Genomic DNA, 20423 nt, shown 5'->3' on the forward strand with positions numbered 1-20423 from the left:
AGTCCCTCAAGTCGTCTTTTTGCTCAGTTATCCTCTGGTCATCTACAAATTTTCCTGCCTTATCCTTTATTTGCCTGTCCTTTTCGTAGTAAACATTATAAACAGTGAACCTGTTGTGGACATAAAGGACTTCAGCTTTCTAGCTGTTAAGAGATAAGAACAGCCATTTATTTCAAATCTCCACTTTCTTCTTGGACGGTCAGTTGTTGTTGACAATGCTTTGTCTCTCTGGTATGGGATTATGATCTACTTATGGCAGTGTAAGGCAAGGTACCCTGTCAGAGAAAGCTGCTATTTCCCAAAGGGTCTGAATGTGCACTTGGGCTGTAATCATGAAGTAGTAAGTACTCCTGCTGGAGAATGAATTTACAGATTCTGCTTGATAACAATTGACTATAGGATAAATGACCGATCCGTTTGGTGTGTTATTCTGCATGCTGCTATGCTGTTTCTTTGTCACTTATTTCAGCCCTTGTTCTTTTTAGCATTCTTTGTTCTCCACGTAAATCTCATAAAGGTGGCTTAGAGAGTTAGCTCGCTCTCCTGTGGCGATTTATTTACAGTGCAATGTACCAAGGGGCTCAAACTGTCTTCACTGGGAATGCAGAGCTGCGGTAAAAGCTGGCATGTGTTCCCTATATGAATGGTACATCAACAGTTCTGTGTTTCCTCCAAGTGTAGTAACTAATTCTCTAGTGGAAAAAAGTACTGAAGTAGTACCTTTTTTTCTATATATCCATGAGGTTTGTCTTCTAGTGCAGGTCTGTGTTTAGAAATCATAGCTCTTCACATTCATGATAACACAGCTATAACTAAAGAAACCCATGTTATAAACTACACCGACTGATGGAGAATATAATATATTCATTAACTAATATTTTCAGTACCAATCAGTGCTTTCGCCATGCTATTTGCTAGGAACAGTGCACCTTAGAAACCTCTTTAGAAACCAAGAACAGATGTGTGGTGATCTGCAGGCTCGGGGTTTTGTTTTGTTTTTGTTTTTAGTGTTCTGGTTTGTTTTTATTCTGCCTGGAAGTGTTTTACACAATTTCTGTTTGCAAAAAAATCATCCTTTGGTAAGAGCCTCCACTGGCTCACAAAAATGTGGTTTGGGGTCCTCACAGGTTTTTAAGCATGCTGAGTGAAGAAGTTATAAAAGATTTCAGTAATTAGGGTACTTGATCCTACAGGCTTTTATCATCGTAGCTATGTTGGTCATTGACATGAAGACATATGATTTGGAAACAGTACAGAGATGCTAACAAAATAACAAACACAAAGACTTGAAGAAGATTAAAAAAAAATGTTGGACAACATTTATTGCTTAGTGTACTTGTGTACATAGGGAGGTGGGAAAGCCTGAGAGGTTCAGAATTGCTTGATTTATATGTAGTACTTCTGCTACTAGTAGTCTGTGTCATTTCCTGTAGCAGTTTTAAGTAAATTGTTAAATTTTTAATTTTGTGAAGACTGGCAGTATTAAATGATCTGCAAGGTATGTATATTTGGAAAAAAGAAGAATAGAGAAAATGTCTAGAGGAGAGAGTCAGAAAGGTGTTTGGATGTAACCTCTGGATGTTTTGACATGATCTATCATAGAAAGAAATATACAAATGCAAGTATTCTTTAAATTTATTTAATTTATTTTGAATCCCAATAGCAAATATACACTAAATAGATATATAAAATATCCATTTTATACAGTACTGTCAGTATTGAGAATTCTGTGTGCTGACCTACGGAAGAAGTCAGGGCAGTTGAGTTCCAGCTATGTGCTTGCATTCAGCAATTTTAGGATAGTTACTAACGTTAACAAGGGATTCTTAACCCGTGTGAGGTCAAAATATAAAGGAAGAAAAAAAATAAATGAAAAACATGATTACAATTATTATAGATACAAGAAAATATTTGTGCTGGCCTAAAGAGAGTTTAATAAACATTCCTATTAAGCTTAAAGCATATGATAAATCTTGAATCCTACTTTTTAATGTTCAGAGTGCATCAAATTATACTGATAGCAAAACATTGGACATTTCCCTATTAACGTTGCAGGAATAAATACCAAAAACTTTTAAGTGTTTTCATGTGGTAGTTCTGGATATGAAAACCACTTTTATCTCACAAATTAAAACATGTTCTAGTTTAGAAACAAAAGACCTCACAATACTGTACCTTCTTATTGCATATTTGCCTGTGTACTGATTATCAGAAATGGCAAAAGAAGTTGTCTTTCACAGATTTTTTGCAGCTTTTCTTTCAATACTTTCTAGCAGAGGAAAAGGTCCTTACTGTGGAAAAAGTTGTTTCCACTTGATTTTTAGAATTTATTTTAAAGAAAGAATATGTCAAAACTATGTTACTAAAGTAAAATATTTAACATCAATTACAGGAAACACCAAATACAGTTTCCAGTTCCGCTTCCAAGACTCCTTCCATGAGATATAAAAATTTTTGCTTAAATTATTCAAATTAGCTTGAACATTGTCAAAGAAGACAATGGATCCTACTAAAATATTGTTTCTAATTAATTCTCTCTGAAATAGTAAATACTTTGTAAACTGATTAAATACTGTAAAATTGACATTTTTCAACAAATTTCAAGTAATGTAGAACTGATTTTGACAGGTTACTTTTTGAAATGCCCAACTTTAGTATCACTTCAGAAAATTTCCAAGTTGCACACTGTTTCTGCCTAAAATGCAACGGAAAGTTGAAGGCTGAACCTCCCAGTACTTTACAGGATTGTTGAAGAGGCTTATGCCACTATATAATGCTTTCTTCTTTCTTCTTCCTGTTGGACAGAAATCATTCACTCCCAGTTTTGCAATGTGATTAGAATGAAGAAAGACAACCTGCAACAATAACAAACAGTAAAATACAGTAGTTCAGTATGTAAATGAGGAAAATGTCTAAACATTCATTATTACATAGATAACTAAGGTTTGCTGTAAGAACAGTTGGATATAAACTCTTAATATCCAGAGTGAAAATTTCGTGTTAAGTTTTTAGAAAATGTTTCCCACCTGTCACAATCTCTCCCATTACACACACAAAAAAGTTACATGGTATTTTATTAGTGTGTTGCCAGAATAATTCAACTCTGTTCATATGGAATATTATCCTAAAATGCAATTCTATGTTCTCTTGTAGTAATAATTACAATACTATAGTATTATATTCTCCTATAATGCAAATTTTCAATGATTTCATACATTTCATAAAAATAGTCTCTAGAAAATTTGATATTAGGAGAGACTTGTCAGAGTGCTTTTACAAATAGACCGGTCTAATGCTGATGTTGCTTAAATCAGTTAAAAAATAAAGAAAAAGATTGGTAGTAGAATTTTGAATTTAAGTAAAGTACATTGGTGAAAATTCTTTTGCTATACGTAATATAACTACATTTACATTACAAGTTGATGTTTTATGTGTGTATATATATATATATATACATGTACATACATATATAAAAAGATTTTCCTTTAAATAGAAGTGAAATGAGACATGGAAAGAAGTGATATTCAGAGGTAAAAGGTTTTACCAAATAGATATGTTCTATATAAAGATTTTTAAATCTTGTATGGTCATTTCAGCCTTATGAAGAATTTTATTTGGATTTAAGATTTTTCAGTGTAGGAAAGGAAAAATTTCCATTCCAGCTTGCATTAGCATATTTCATATTAATGAAAACTATAACAAATCTATAACAAACTTTTTGCAAACATATCTTCTGTGTGTAGTATATATATATATATTTTTTTCTTACTTATAGTTCTTGCTGTTTCAGCTAATTTCTTTAAGGACATATATGCTTTCAGCTTTTCCTAATATGAGGGGCTTGTCAAAATACCTAAGTAACAGTTAATTATGATTTTTAATTATTTTCCTAATCAATATAGCTGTGTGAAAATCAAACGACTTGTAACTCCCAAAGCCTTCTATTAAGTTTAGTATATGACCTGCAGATACTTCAGATCGGGTAATCCAGGAGGAACTTTCTTGAGCTTATTTCTTTCAAGATGGATTTCACGGATACTTGGTATGTTGGCAAAACTTCCATTTTCCACATCTTTGATTTTATTATTCCCAAGGCCTAGCCTAGAAAAGAATGTTTAATTAAAGATTGAGATTTACAACAGCATTCAAGAGCGTGCTTTTTTTAAAGTTTGAAATTCACAGGAGTACACATGGGAAAAAATAACTGGCGAAGGATGATGAAATCTTACCTCTGATGGAAAGAAAACCACCATTGACATAATAAATATTTTTTTTCATAGTTCAGTCTCCCTTTAAAGGACAGCAGCTAGCCAGATGTGAGCAATTGTCAGGTTTTGTCTGCAGGCTTTTTTATCTTAGTGCAAGAGTTAATGATAAACATCAACAAATCTGCTTGTAAAATAAGCTATGCCCTTTTATCAGGTAGTGTAGGTAGAAAATATACTCATTCAGTAACAAAATGTGTTGTTCTAATAAATCGGCAAAGAGCAAGTCTTGTAAAGAAACAGTAATATTTGTAGCTTAGTCAAAACCATTATATTTTAAAAATAAGCAGGACTATCCTCTCTCCTACTTCCACGTTTTTCTTAATCAGGCTTTAATTAGATTTTTTTGGTGTAAGCCTTCAGCCTGTGTTGCTAGGAAGGTGATTCAGAAGGTGGAGACTTAGGCCAGATGGAGCTGCTGTCACGACTCATCCTGCAGACCCCTTTTTCTCCTTTCTGTCTTAATTTCTTCAAAAACTGAAGGTGATATTCAAAAGCCATTTGGTAGTTCTTTGGTATTTCTTTCTATTACCAAATCGAAAATTCAGTGCTGCGCAGCCATATTTTCAGAGTACTTAACTGAGCTTTAGAGATAGAACTTCCTTCTCTTGTCTTACATCCATGATCCATTCCTCAGAAACATTTATTTTTGTTCAACCCCATCACATGTGGAAACAGCTATCAAGTTGTTTCCTTTACCAACTCCTTTGTTTCTCTCAAGCTAATTTTCAGGAACTGAATTTATTTCTCTTATAATTTGCCAGTTTTCCCAGGTATTTGTATACACAAGACTCAAATTTCCCTTTTCATGCCATCCTTTTTTATTTTTCTTCGCAATGTGTGTGGAGTGTCTCTTTCCAATTCACTTAGGCCTTCTCTGGGGTTAAAAAGCTATTAGGGCTCTTAAATCCTATAAAGTTAGTGGCAAGAAGGCCACTTTTTGTGGGGGGTTGTGAGATGAGTGAAAAAGGAGTTAAAAGGCCTGGGCCTGGTAGGCAACAGGCTAGAGAAAATACTAAATACTGTTGATAAATGTTGTGACCACAAAGGCTCATGTACTCTGAGTATGCACGCAGTACATAGTTGTGGCGCATTACTACCAGCACATTATGAGATATTATATAAAGAACATGATACATTGCTCCAGACACCACGAGGCAAGAATTTGCTGATTACATTTTGGAATCAGATGCTGTTCCTAACATACGCTTCTACTCAGAATTCCAAGTAAGATGCAATAACACGGTCGATGTTTCTATATGTACATTTAAGGTTTGGTCTTATTTATGGCAGTTCATATTAAAACATTTACACATTTGAATTCTCTTTTCTCCTATTTACAAGAGGAGTACTGAATAAGAGGTCCTGCCAGGTTGGACCTTTTATCAAATAAAAACATTCTGCAGCAGAATTTTACCTTTGAAGGTCTTTATACCGGTTAAAGTCTTCAACTTCAACTGCTGTGATCTTATTGTCATCTAAATGCAGTTCTAGAAGGCTTGAAGGTAATTCTGATGGGGAAAAATGCTCAGCATGAGAAAAATCAAACAACTTATTTATCAGATTTTTTTTTTTAGTATTTATTACATTCCCAACATTCCTTTCATTTGTGTGGACTTGGGTGAAGAGTCTTGGGTGGATTGTCTCAGTCAAAGAAGGAACGGGTATTGGGTACAGGCATGGTACTTTAAAAAAAAAAAATCCATATGACTTTGTTTAAAATAGAAACTTTTAAAAAAGCAAAAAAAAAAGTGCCTATGCTAATATTAAGATTTTCAAACTTGTCAGTTGGCTGTTATGTGCAATTATTTACCAATTGGTAGTCAAATTCCTACTCCTGTGGAACCCGTGATTTTTACTTTTTTTTGTAGGGGCGTATTTTCTTCCAAGGGAGGTAGCAATTGCTCCATTATAGCTCTTAACAGCTGATCTGTGAGGAAAGCTTTTGGACTTGTCTGAGCACAGTGAGGTATCTGCTATGTTCTTTTCCATGCTGGTATGCAAACCGTTTTCTCACGTGGAGCCAAGTAGTCCCAGTTCCGAACTGCTGGTTGTGTGCTCTGTGAATGGGCCAGAAGACAGGAAATCTTCTGTGCAAAATCCTGTTAGTGAGGGCAAAGGAAGGCAGTGACGTTTCCATTTGCTGATCTTACCTTCAGTTTTGCTAGCATTTGTCTTGACGGCTCCCTGACACCAAGCAAGACAAACCACCTCTTTCTGGTCCTAGTACGGCTGAGGAGAGCTCTGCTCCCACTGCTGCTTGTTGCAGCCCTAGCTGAGACGGGAATACTGAAGGAAAGGGCTGTGTTTTACAGCCTGTCTTTATGCTGGTTGACATGCTTTCATGTTTTTTTTTTTCCCCCAGTTTACATCCCCATTTACAGTTCCACAGGGTGCTGCTTGTGCCTGAGTTCATATCAAGAAGGAAGATTCCCCACCTGTACTCTGTTTCCATTTGTGTAGAATGTCCTCATCATGAATTCCTGCTGGTTTAAGATGCTACTGTTTGAGCCCACATGTTGGAACTCGTGCTGTATTTCCTTGGAGGATATTTCTCCTTAACAAAGCGAAAATCTGTATTGTTCTGTGTGTATGTTTCCTTCCGATAAGTGACAAGAGATGCTATTATGATGATACTGGAGGAAAGTCTGTTTTTTTTTTTTTCGGTTTGGGAGTGTTACCATAAGCAGCCAGGTAGTTTCTGATCCTAAAACTACCTCATCTTAAGAACTGGAGTGAGGTTTTTGTTTATTTGTTTGTTTTAGCATTCTTCTATACTGATGTGTTTTAGATCTGATCTTTCTTGAAGAAGAGACTAAATTTAATAAGAAACGAGTTATTTCTTTATCTGAATGATCCAGAAATAAATATATTAGGGGCTAGCATTTACTTTCTCTGTAAGTAGAAGGATGATGTAATATAAGGTATTATGCTTATTTTCCTCCCTTTTTCTGTTACCTAGCTGTTTTTAGCAGTGCAAAATCATGAGAATTTGGTTGCATACTGTGTTGAGCTACAGAAAAGGCATGTAGAGTGTTGTACTGACTTCTTTCATGCAGCTTTTTGGTTTTGTTAAAAAAAATAGACACCTACTTCTCTTATGCAGAGGTATATGGTTTCTAAAATTAGTGTTTTAATTTATTATTACTCCAAATCAAGAAATTAATTGTTCTACATGGAAGAGTGATTTAATTTTGTAGTATGTTACACTGGATTTAATTGAAAAGTTAATAATAAATTTCACTTAGAAAAACACACCAAAAGACTTACAAAATTCTGTGGTTTTACTTCTGTTTTTTGCATGAAGTTGCTGTTGGGCTGGCTATATTGCAGAGCTAGAAAGTCACTTGAAACATTCAAAATTGAAGGTTTTGGGTTTGATTAAATGCATAAAGGAAGTGGGAATTCTGTATCCCTTATGACCCAGGCCAAGTGTCAGGTTTTATCCTTTCTCTGTAAAGAGTTTTGAGAAGTTGATGTGAAAGACCAGAAGTGGGTGCTGCCTATGGTTTTTTTCACATATTTCTCATGAGAAAAGCCTCTGGGTGATGGACCAGACTGCCTGCCAGAAGGAGGGGGCAGGAGAGGGGCCAGGAGAGCATCTCCATGTATGCGTGCCACAGGGTGCAGAATTGGGTGCCATGTACAGAAAAGAAAAAATGAGGACAGGAGGTGGTTTGGAGGGGGGTTTGGAGGGGATGAACAATAGAAAACAATGTATGAAATTTTTAACAATCCTATAGATATGAAAGCATTTTATGTAAGAATAAACTAGCATAGGTAAAATAGAAAAGGTAAAACAAAGCATACCTTTAGGAATTGAAGTTAATTTAGCTTCTGCAATTCTTATGTGGTAGATATTTACTCCTTCAAAAGCCCCTGGCTCTATTCCGTCATTGTTAAGAGGATTTGCACTCATTTCTGTTGAAGGGGGAGAAAAAATAACGTACTTATGGCATAGGAATTTTGGGTATGTTAAACTAGGTCATAAATAACTGATTGTATTTTATTTACTAACACTAGTGTTTTGAAAAAGTATTGATGTTTAACTTTGATTACCTGTTCTAGAGGATGGTAGTGACAGCTTTCAGTGAATAAAGGCTGTCTAACTAGACTTGTAGGGTTCCCAGAAACTTTACCTACCTAGCACCTTCAAGCGGAATTTAAACAATGAATTATAGTTTCTATAGCATAGATATCTCTTTAAGAGGAAATTCCACATTGGGGAAATAATTGAATGAAAATTGTATATAATATCTTAATTTCTTGATAAGGAAGTTTTCTTTTCTACTTAGGCTTACCCAAAACATGTAAAGACTTCATTCCTTTAAATGCATCCTTGTGAATTTTCTTAACCTTATTAGCATGAATCCTGAGCTCTGCTAAAGTTGTTGGTAGATTTGTTGGGATCTCAGTTAGCTGGTTATGAGATAAATACAGTCGTCGCAACTTCTTTGTTGGTCGAAAGGCTTTTGGATGGATCTTGGATATTTTATTGTTGTTCAAAGCCAGTGCCTATGACATATGGGAAGAGCAATACAAAGAAAATTTCTCTGTACAAGTACGTTATTATGATGCAAACTTGAATTTCGTATGTAATTTAACAACTAAATATTTTTCTAAAATACCAAACTCTGGCACTGAAACTTGTTTACTAAATGTATCTGTGTCCCCCCCCCATTTTTTTTGTTTGTTAAAACAAAACTTTGTTTATTATTTGGCATTTCACATCATTGTGAAGAACAAAAAAGAACCCTGAAGCTGGAACATCAACTAGAAGGTAGAGATCAAATAGTCAGACCTGACAAGGTACCCTGCCAATGGTAATGGGAAGAATTAGTAAAACAAGATGTTTGTCTTCATATCTTTTGTGATGTTGGACTAGGGTTATATTCTTTTGTTGTTGTACTTTAATGCAGACAAATTCTCAAGACTCAGAACTTGATTTTTATTTTGCAACATAATTATGCTGTCATAAAAGGTTTTTTTATATCTGATTTTCTTACAAGTTAATGTCTGTATACAACCGATAGACGTCCATGAACATATATCATATTTGCCATAATTTTTCAGCTCATGTGAATTTGAGCATCTCTCTTGACTGTACAGTACACCAGTTCTTTTTTGGACTTTTTTATTCTTTGTTACTAAGTGCTTTTATATAAACTGCTAGTGAGTGATAATCTCATTATCAGAGATCATGCAATGAATAAGCACATCCAAAAAATCATGACTTATATCAAATTATTTTGCATGTCAGATCACATCTCTGTATTTTTGTACAGACTAATAGACTGTATCAACTACTAATTTTCATTCCTTTTTCGCGTCTTTGAGCTGTTGGCAATTCATCTTCTCACTGGAGTTGTAAAAAAAAAAAAAATAGAGCAAAACAGAATTAATCTTTTTCCCAGTAAAAATGAAGATAGCTTAAGGAAATAAACTGGAAATGCTTCCTTCCTAATCCATACTGCCATCTGTGGCTTTGCAAAGGATACTAGTGCTCAGACAAGTAGTACGAAGAGGACTTAGTTTTTGTAAAAATTCTGTTCGGTCTTGCCACGTAATCAATCACAAGGTAACTGATGAGAAAAATCGAAGCAGCTCACAGTTTTCAGTTATCACATAATTAAGTGGTGACTCTAATATATAATGTGGTGATTCCTGATGTATTCCAGTGACTTGCTCAGTCCTTGGAGGTTTAATGTCTACTAGCGCTTTCATGAAAATAAACCCTGTTGAGTTGTTTCCAAATGTGAGACACTTAAGGGGAACTGGAAACATTTTGTTGTAAATGATGAATTTATATGATTCCTGCTTTTTATATCCTAGTTTAACCCATACTAATTTAAAAGCTAATTCATAAATGTTTAGATCCAGTAAATTTTCTGTTCTTGCTCAGAAACCAAATAGAGTTAAAAGGGATTTGTTTTACATTGGTTTAACATGTATTTCATGTCTTTATAATGTGGAATAGAATTGTTTAATTTTCTATAATTTGTGGTACATATTTTTCATTTTTACAATGAAAATTTTGAAATTTGTCAGTATTTGTTGGTTCTGAATCTAGAGTGACATCTTGTGGAAATTGTGTTCCAAAACAGATTTAACCTCCCTTTCTGGTCCTCTGAGAATCTTTTTTCTCTTTCTAAAAAGGAAGGATTGTGTATTGCAACTCTAGATTTATCAGTTGCCATTGCTACTTATTTTCAAGTCTGTCTGTACATCTCTGCTTGAGCATGTTAAAAAAACTGTAGTAAAGCACATGACTTTTTCAGTAATTAATTGCTGGTACATCTTCTGTTCAGGTCAATTGGATTTTTAACCCCGGTTTCAGTGGTGTATCTATTCATTGTATACTGTGTGCTTTTGAAAATGCCCTAAGAAAACACAGTTCTGTTTCTCCCCTGTTCTTTCTAGTATTTTACAGCTAATTAGATTAAAAGGAGCACTTGCCTTACGGCCTTTAAAATGTAAGGATTGTTCTTGTGCGTGCTTAGGATTGAACAAATCTGGAGGATCTTTTTGATAAGATACACCTGGTACATTTTCTGGATTTTTAACATAATTCTTACAGATCAAAGTAATCTGCTTACTATGTGTGAGCAGCCAAATATGCAGACATCAGACTGTGTTTTTATGGGTACTGTTGGGGAAGAAAAATACCATTTATATTTTAAAAGTATCAAGATATTTGAAATTGCTAAATAAGATTTCAAAATTGGAAAATAGCAAGCTTACGTAAAGTGATACAAGTCCTTGGAGATCATTTTCCTTGACCTCTTTAATTTTGTTGTTCTGAAGGTCGATCATACGCGTATCCGATGGAATGTTGCGAGGTATCGATGTCAAACCTAATTAAGTATGTGAGAGAAACAGAAACAGTTCAGGACTATGTAGATGTCCAAAGAAATTAACTACTAAATGGAAAAACACAGTAAGATTGTTGATAACTAGGATGGGAAAGAAAATGCAGCCATAAAGCACAAGACAGAAGGGAATACTTCGATACTGAGAGGAACTAATTATGTAGGAACTGATGACAACAATGTGTGGATAATTTCTTCTACTCCTAGCAATTAAAAGCTTACATGGGGTGCTCATTATGTGCTCCTTGCATCTGAGAAATAAGCAGCTTCAGAGCACAGCTTGTTCTGCACGAAAGCTGGTGAAGTCCCTGGAGAAAGCAGTCCTCTGATAAGCTGTAGTTGCTGGCTCTTTGGAAACAGGGCTGTTGCTGTAGCTTTAAGCGATCTCTGCTCTGCCTTTGGATGCTCCTCTCTGCCTTCAGCATCTGTTGTACCGGTCAGTTGCTTAAATAGCCACACAGTTAACATCAGGGCTGAGAAATGTGTTCTTGGTAGAAGAGGCCAAACTGTAGGCTTCCAGCTTCCAGTACTCGATTACCAGTTGTACAAATTCCCCAGTCACATTTACTGTTCAGTTACAAAACCACTCCAGTTCATGCCATCTGAGGTCCTGACTCAGCAGAGGAGACTACCAAGGGACAGTAACTTGATATTTTGATTCCTTAATAATGGCATATTTTGAAATAAAAAATAAAAAAATCATGTATTGACTTCATGTTTCTAAGATATGAGGAGTCTAGAATTAATTTTAGGATGGTGGCAGAGCTGTAACAAGAATAAATGTCATTGCAGCTGTGCTAGTGGCAGGAGCATGGTCCTTTGACTACCCTGAATCATTGGAAAATTTCAGTGAAAACTAATTATAACTGGAGCAATCGATAATGAATTCATACTTAGGGATTTTGAACATTAAGGAATGAGTTAACAGTAGCAGGTTTGCCTTTGTTTAAAATGTTGTTACCAGTGATGTGCAGTTGTAATGGAAGTTAAGCTAAGCAAATAGTTGTATCCCATTTGTGTATTTGCTTTATAACTTAATTGTGGTTTATTTATGGCCTATTTTTCCTTTGCTGTCCTTTCTTGTTATTTGACCCATTGCTTTGTAATTGTAAGTGAAGTACTGTAGCAGTAGTCTTTTCTGAGAGAGGGGACTAATTAAGAGCTTGTCTAATGCAAACAGAAGGTGCAGGAAATTTTTGTGCTCCTCTGGACATAATATCATGGAAGCAAAAGAAGCAGCAGACAGTACAATAAAAATGTTAATATATTAGCATCTTCGCATTCTGAGATTGCTCTCTTAGTGGATAAAAAGCTGTGCAGGTTATATGTGCCTATTAACAAAGACAAGAATTTAGTTAGATATTTTACAGTTACTTATTAGATTTTCTAAATACCTTTCCATTCTATGCTGTTATCAATAAAAGTCATTGTTACTGGAAGGTGGCTATAGCAGTTTATTAATTTTCTGAACTGATACATATTAAGTCTGGGAAACATTTATTCTGTAAAAAGTGCTTGGCGCAGCTGATGTTGTTTGCAAGCCTGATTGGAAAAATAGCGTAAGCTTCTTTTGGAAATGACTAGTGTAGGAACATGTGAAGGTGTGCCGTAGAATTGGAGCTGTAGAACTCATCCTTCAAAAGGAAAAACTTCTCCATAGGAGAACCCAATGGGCAGCAGGCACACTAATTAATTCTTACCTAGATCAGAGCAATGGACAACTCTCACGTAGCACTGGCATCCAAAGGGGCATGTTGGGAATAGATCAAAAGGAATCAGTGGTATAATTGGTTCAGTGGTTGGAAACAGAGAATTGTCATCATCGTCATCTTCTTCCTCTTCTTCCATGTCTTGAAGCATCATATTCTTTAGTGTAAAATATGAAGGACCAGTGAGAGATTTAGCAGAGCACAGTGCCAAGAAGAGAAGAAGTGTGTACTCTTTCATGTCTTCTTAATCAGGATAGTCAACCTTGAATGGGAAAGTAAACAAACAAATGAAAAACCCTAATACAAGAATCAGTGCAAGTGAAAAAGCAAACAAAAGTATTGTTTTCACAAAAGTATCTTCACTTACCTGAAAAATGGTCTGTTATGAATATTAGAGTTTAATTAGTATATGAAGGTTAAAGAATATTTAAAATATAAAAGTATAAAATTATTGAAACTATTATTGTTACTATTGTTACTATTATTACTATTACTGTTAGATGTTATGGCCAGGACATCCAATGCTACAAGGAGATAAAGCATCAGGTATGAGCAATTAGCTTCTCTCCACTTATGAAAAAACATACCAACACTGAAGCCAATATAGACTAAATTCTGTCTTTGTACTGCAAATCCTGATGATGTGGGTTGGAGTTTGAGGATTCCACTCCCCTTTTCCACTGTTTTTTAACTCTGTGTATAAATGTTGCTGAGAAGGAGGTTGGCAGTATGGTCTCATGAACTAGACTGTGTGCCTCAGGGAACTTGGCCTAAATAAGACAGCCATGCATTGTCATCTTGAAGTTACAAAAAGTAATTTTAAGTTCTATTAGCTATACATATGTGACATTTTGGTTAGAAATTGCTTTTGAGTATGTAAGAAACCCTGTGAGCAAGGTAGGTACCAGAAATGAGGGATCTCATCAGGTCACAGGAATTCTGCCAGATGGTACTGGTGGGGAACGTCTGGTCAAAAAGGCCTTTCTCTTGTTGGAGATATTGGCTGCTGCTCTTTAATTGGTGATTTTGGAGTAGTGTTTATAAAAGAAGTAATTAGTGTCAACCTGAAATGGTTCATTAGCTGTGCTTGCCTGAATGTTTTCAGACTCTTTCATATGGGGATTCACTAAGATGAGAGTTAGTCAACTGTTAGCAAGTAGAAACTGATGAATTAATTGCTCCTCTAAGACTTCTCTTGGAGTATTTTCAGAGATTATCGTAAAGGGTGAGTAAAGTGCTTTTTTCACAAGCCAACTATCGTTAAAAGAAACAGTGTAAATTCAGCTCTCAACTCTACGCTTTTCTCAAGCCCAATTCAGGAAGCAGTTTGGATGTTACAGTAAGCTGTGCAAACCAAGAGAGGCTATTGTAAATTTTATTATGCATATCCTGTTTATAAAACTATCTGTTTAGACTATCATAGATCTCTTTAGGGAAATACTAAACGGATGTCAATTCTTGTTTGATCACCTAATTATACACTTGTTGATCTGTTTATAGCTGAAAGATATCTTTATGTAGACCTTTTGTGATTGGTTCTCAATCACAGGAAAAGGAGTACACTGGTTTGTACAAGCGTGTTGACTTGGCTTATACAGACTTTGGGGGATTTTATTGTGTTATTTTTTTCCAAGATGATTTTGATGTTTCTTATATAGGGTTCTTAACTATGTTAAAATGCTGTGTATTGCATACATTCTACTAGTGTAATTGTGTAGTTTTCAGGGTGTTTAAAATGATAAAACCTAACAGTATTTAGATTACATAAAATTTGCCATTTCAAAGAGAAGAAAGTAACCTCTTTACCTCAAATACATGTCTGAAAGCAAAAGCACAGTACACATTGTATCTTTCAGGTATGCAACACGTGACTCTGAATTTAATATCTATTGTCATCTTCCAGTTGTGTGCTTATTTGAGTATGGTTTCTTTTACTGATTTAGCAGCCTCTTAGAACATTCACATCTATTTTCCCGTGTATTCTTCTATGTGTTCAAAGTACTGTTGCTCCTAGAAAGAATTCTATAGTTGTGCTTGCAATCCTATGCAATGTGTTTTCTTGGAAGTGTCAACAAAAATAAATGGTGTGGAGATCAAGATGTGGAACCTACACTTGTTTGTTTGGAGAGAACCGCAGCCTTGTTTGGCTGTACATATTTTGACTCTCTGTTCCTATCAATCTTGTATTTCAGCCTCAGCAAAACCATCAAAATTTCCAACACTTTTGTCATATGAAATGCTGAAGAGATGAGGAGTTTGAAGCCTTTCAGATTTCTGAGTTCTTCTTGTTCTTGGACAAGTGCTTTAGTGGCTGGGTTTTCCAAGATAGGCAGTTAAGCTGGTCTTCCCCTGGCTGTTTAGCTCCAAATTGACTGACCTGTATTCAGTGTTGTACAGTTCGTGTACATAAGATATCAAGCTTCAGAGTGTATATCTTGTCATGGGACGTCTAGTTGCTAAGTCCCTGATGACTTCTAATTGTGATAGGCACTAGATGCATAGTTTTATAGTACCTAAACAATAATCTTTCACGTATATTCCTGCAATGCTTGTCCAGCTATGGTGCTTAGGAAGTTGCCTTGTGAAACCATTGATATGGTTTCTGTTGCATCTGTTTCCATGCTTGCACACGTAGCAAATGGATTGCATCTTTCCTTTCAGATGTTCAAAAAACTTATCATGATTTCAAACTATGAAAAGGTTGAGGCTGCAACTGGAGAAGTGGCCAATATCAGCTTTTAAAAAATAGCTGTTGTTCACAAACACCTCTACAAAAGTAGTGTTGCAATATGCCATTGATGAAATATATTATTCATGTAAGTTAAATTTTGGGAAAACAAGTCTCTCTGTAGAACAAAGCCTGAGTTATGATACATTTTTTTAGGAAAGAGAAAAATCCTTTGCTTCGTCTTCCCTTTTTGTCATTAGGAGATCCTTATTACATATTGACTTTGTAGCTAGCAGCAGCAACCAAGTTTGACTCCAGCGTTGCATTGGCCAAAGAACTACATGTGGCTTTATGGAGGTTTTATGTGTTTTTTTTTTTTCCTGGCTGAGTTTTTGAATCTCCCAGTAAATAGCTGTTGATAGGTCTCTGTAGAAATGCTCTGACTGTAGCTCATCTCAAAGCACTTGTACAAAATTTCTGCATGCTTAAACTTCAAGAATAAGAGAAGCTAAAAAATGAAAGTCTAAAATTCAAGTTTGTAAAGACCTTTCTTTAAATACTTTAATTATTTTACCATGATAAATTAATTAAATATTTAACCAGTTGTTTCAGAACACATAGTTCATGAATACAACAGTACTAATGTCTCAACACTGCCACTTCAGGCTGGTTCAGCTCCAAGACAAATATTTTATTCTCTCAGACCAGCTCTTCTATTCTGGCTGCTCACTGAGCTGATTGAACTCACTAAACCAGCAGAAAACTGATGTGAGCAAGGAAAAAAACACATATTCTTTCCAGGTAAACAAACTAAATCAGTCTGGTATCAGAGCCAGTGCAAAGGAATGGGTGGGAACAGCCTGGCTTAAGGGGAAGGAATGCTAAACAGGAAGAAGGATAAGAGATTGTGACAGTCGTTTTTGATGTAGGCAAGCTGCTAGACAGACTCAGGTGTTTTATTAAATAATAACCTGAAACGATGACTCTTGTTTAGACAAATGCATTCAGGGAGAGCTCACGACATTGCATTTTTGTAGCAATTCTCCTTTTCCTTTGGTACTAAAAACTTCTGAATAACAAACACCTTTTCACTAGAACACAAGGCACCCCAAAGTGAGGTAACTGGATCTGGAGAGTGCACTTTACACGTAGAAATGCTGTGAGGCTGACTTTGTTTCTCTGAGTATGTAACAATCCTGAAAATGCTGTGATTATTGATTGGGGCATATTTATCTTCACCAATGTGATTATCTTTGCCAAAACACAGAATGCCAAATAGCATGTGGAAGATACAAACTTTCTGCTGTTAATTTAGGATAATATTTATCATCTAGAACTGATGAAATGCAGGTGATTTCATAGGACGTGAATATGATTAAAACTATTTACAGACTGTGTGGGAAATTCCCACATAAATGGGCAACAGTTCAGTGACATGAAAATTCTAAACATGAATTATGGAATGAAAAACACTCTTTATGGGGACGGAAGTTATGTTGCTAGTATGGGATGTCTGCATGCAAAAAAAAAAAAAAAGTCTGGATTCCTTGGCAGTACTGCAGTATGTTGCATTTGTTGTCTTACCAGTTGCAATACTGAAGGAGTTAATAGGTAAGGATTTAAGACTTAAAAAGTCTAAGAATTATATTTAGAAATTACTTCTGGTGGTGTAGGGAGGCAAATTTCCTGTGGCATTGTTTCTGAAAAGGAAACGTTTAAGTGATACACTGGTGATCTTTTCAGAGGCAGAGAAAAATCCCTGTGTTCATTAATAACACAAATCATTGCACTGTGCACAGATTTTGTCCAAAGAAAGGCAAGACCATAGCTGTTTTGAAAGCTATATTTAAAAATAGTTCTGGTTCTATTAGTCATTGTCCCATTCCAGAAATAAATGTTTCTGTTTAACTCTTTGTCTACTCTCTACTGACTTTTTAAGTTGCTTAATTAAAACCAGGAGGTAATATTCTTGTTAGTTAGATTACTGAAAAATTATTGTTTCTTGAGAAATAGTCCAATATTGAAACTGTCGTATAATGATGAATAGCTTGTTTATAAACTAAGATATGTTTAGAAAATATTTTCTTTTCATAGAAAATGTTGCTTGACTTGTGTTACTGAACATGATCTAAGAGCATTTTTAGGTTATTTTCATTTCAAGAAGCTTATCACTTTCATATGTCATTTTCAATTACTTTGCTGGTAACTACTTTAAAAAGCCCTCCTTGAATACCTAATTACAAAAGTTAACACTATGTTTTAAGTATAACAACTATTATAAATGTAACAAATTTTCATAACTAGTAAGAATTGAGGAAAAATGTTTCTTGGTAGTTGTTAAGAAGATATGACAAGTATTTCTTTAAGAGTTAATCAGTTCACTGTAGCCTTTTTTTGCTTTGCAGCCTAGATGTAGTAATCAGAATTATTTCAGCTGCAAAGTAGATTTTCAAATGTTTCATTAAAAAGTGGTAGTTCTAACTCTAGATTAACTGATGATACTAATATACACATAGTGACTGACAACCTCTTCCTTAATTCTTTATTGCTATTTAAATATAATAGGTATTCAATCTGGACATACCTTGCAAGTTTGATAGTTCTTCCAGAAGCACTGTGATAATCCACCTGAGATCTTTTTGTCCAGTTATTTCATTTTTAAAAAAGAGAGAGAAAGGAAGTTAGGCTGAATGCTGTGAAGTGGAAAGTAGGTATAAAGAAAAATTCCACTTCCAAACTTCTTGATCCTCCTGGCACCCTGGGTGACACCCGAGTAAACTGCTGCTTCAGATTAGCCCATCTTTGTACTGAAGAACGATATTAAGACGACTTGTTACCACTCATATGTTTTTCATCACTGCCTGTATGACAGCCAAAACTTCTGGCTTAACTCTAGACGTCTAGTGGAAGACTTTGTAAAACCTGTAGTTTAATAATAGTTGACATCAGGCCACTGGAAGTACAGTGAGGTCCATTTCAGGTCATTCCTTCTATGGAATCACACTTCTTATTGATGCTTTTGTTAGTTGATATTCTTCAAAAAGTATGCCACTAATAAAAGTATAAAATTTTAGCCACTGGCAGGGTAAACCAATAGCCTGTAGTGAGTGATCTGCTTGTAACCAAACCTTTCTAAAGTTACAAAGTTAGTACTTTGTTGTGTAGTGCTGTATAAATACTACCCTTGCTTTCAGTAGACTATTGTCTGACTAGGGGAGATGGTTCAAGCACGTAAAATACAGATCTGGTTTTATTAGTCAATACAGTTAACTTCTGTTGTATAAGAGAAATTAAGCATATCTTTGTTTTAAAACAGAGGCAGTATTTACAATATTCTGCGATAAGGAGTGAAGTTGTGAGCTTAAAACAAATTCTCTGAGAATTTGCAATGGCTTATATTGTTGTATACGCCCAGCACAACACACAGAAATTGTTTTATTTGGTGTTTACCTTGAGTAGCCTGCCTACTTCTGCCTGCTTCAGAACTGTATGACTGAGTTTACCTAAAGCAGAAGTTTCAGAGTTTGTGTCTTTAAATTTACAATACATTATATCTACCCGATTTCGTGCACATCTGACACATCTATTTCTTTAATTAGTTCTTTTCAGGGTTAAAACTCTGATCTCGCTGTAGAAAAAATAGATTGGAATTTTATTTTAATCTATGTGTAATGTGGTGGTGCTTGCAAAATGACAGTTGAAGTCACATGTTAGTTAATTTGTCTACTGTTATTTTCTTAAGGAAGAAAAAGATACTATGTCCAAAATTAAAACCTTGGTGCTGTCATACCAAACAAGATAACGCTTGTGTTACCTCCTGCATTGTTTTTCCATGTGCTCCAGTTCCAGTAGATGAATGATGGAACCATTCTCCCTATCACAGTTCCCAAAGAATGAAATTACAGTTTCAAGAGCAATCATATTCCCAAGTAAAAATCTGAGAGATAATCTTATACTCTTTTGAAATCTCAAATTGCATATATCTGCACTCTCTTGCCTGTATTTAGAAACCGAAGCTTCCTAAGCAAACACTCCTGTGTTTTGAATAGGTTGGTTTGGATGCATTTACTTGAGCAAATTTGTATTAAATTGCTATCTAAAAAAAACCTCCAACATTTTCTTGGCTCTTTAATAGAAGAGAGGGGAATCTGAGGGTTGTGATATGAATGTACTGGTTTCTTCTTTTTCACTTATTTCAATATTAAGGTGTTGAATCAACAATTTTGGTTGATCCTTGTTTGCAGCAATGCTCCATGTTCCTGGTGTTTAGCAACATCTCAGTTTTGGCTAGATATTTTTAAAACTTTTCTCTATTTTTGGTTGGTTTTCATGATAGAAACACATTCCGATGTCTATAAAGTCAGTCATAGCCGGACTTATGAAGCTGACACGAACGGTAGGAGCATCTGGAAGAAATGTCACTGTGCTATATTATAATGGATTATTCATTCATTTTGTACCATTTATCATATCAATATGGTAGAAACAATTATTGCTTCCCTTGACATACTGTTCTTGTAATGAAGCTGTTTAGTACTTCAAAATACAGGTTTCATATTTTCATTATGAATATGATTGCATTCTAAAACAAAATACCCCAAAGTCACCTTTTTAGGTCACTTGACTACCAAATTCTGACCTTTAGATGTTGGCTGTTAATAGCAGTACTAAAAATTAAAATAGGCCAGTGGTTTTCAATCTAATTTATGAGCCAGTTCTTTTAAACATTTGCAGCATATTTCCAATTTACAAAAACTAACTACTCTTGCAGAATTTCTCTCCAGGATCCCTGTTTCCAATATACTTTAATTTTTGGACCCGATGGCACTACATGAGCCAGCACAGCAGGAGAATTGTAGAGTTCTGAATGAAAGCTGGAGCGTGCAAATGAATGACTTGATGCTAGGTACTA

General features: G+C 35.1%; 2 protein-coding genes across 7 annotated transcripts in view; one reads left to right on the forward strand and one right to left on the reverse strand.

The window, feature by feature from the left end:
* The window catches only part of CENPP (centromere protein P), a 138010-nt gene that overhangs the window by 59795 nt on the left and 57792 nt on the right, over positions 1–20423 (forward strand). The gene's annotated exons all lie outside the window — the stretch shown is intronic.
* On the reverse strand, positions 1626–19699 carry ASPN (asporin). Its single transcript, XM_083796586.1, has 8 exons — positions 18096–19699; positions 12835–13105; positions 11007–11119; positions 8567–8780; positions 8076–8186; positions 5683–5776; positions 3963–4101; positions 1626–2855 (listed from the first exon to the last, which is right to left on the reverse strand). The coding sequence occupies exons 2-8, from the start codon at positions 13079–13081 to the stop codon at positions 2658–2660; spliced, it is 1116 nt and encodes a 371-aa protein (XP_083652712.1). The 5' UTR covers positions 13082–13105; positions 18096–19699; the 3' UTR covers positions 1626–2657.

The sequence above is a fragment of the Anser anser genome (assembly GCF_964211835.1).
Source record: "Anser anser genome assembly, chromosome: 12".
Classification (NCBI taxonomy): Eukaryota; Metazoa; Chordata; class Aves; order Anseriformes; family Anatidae; genus Anser; species Anser anser.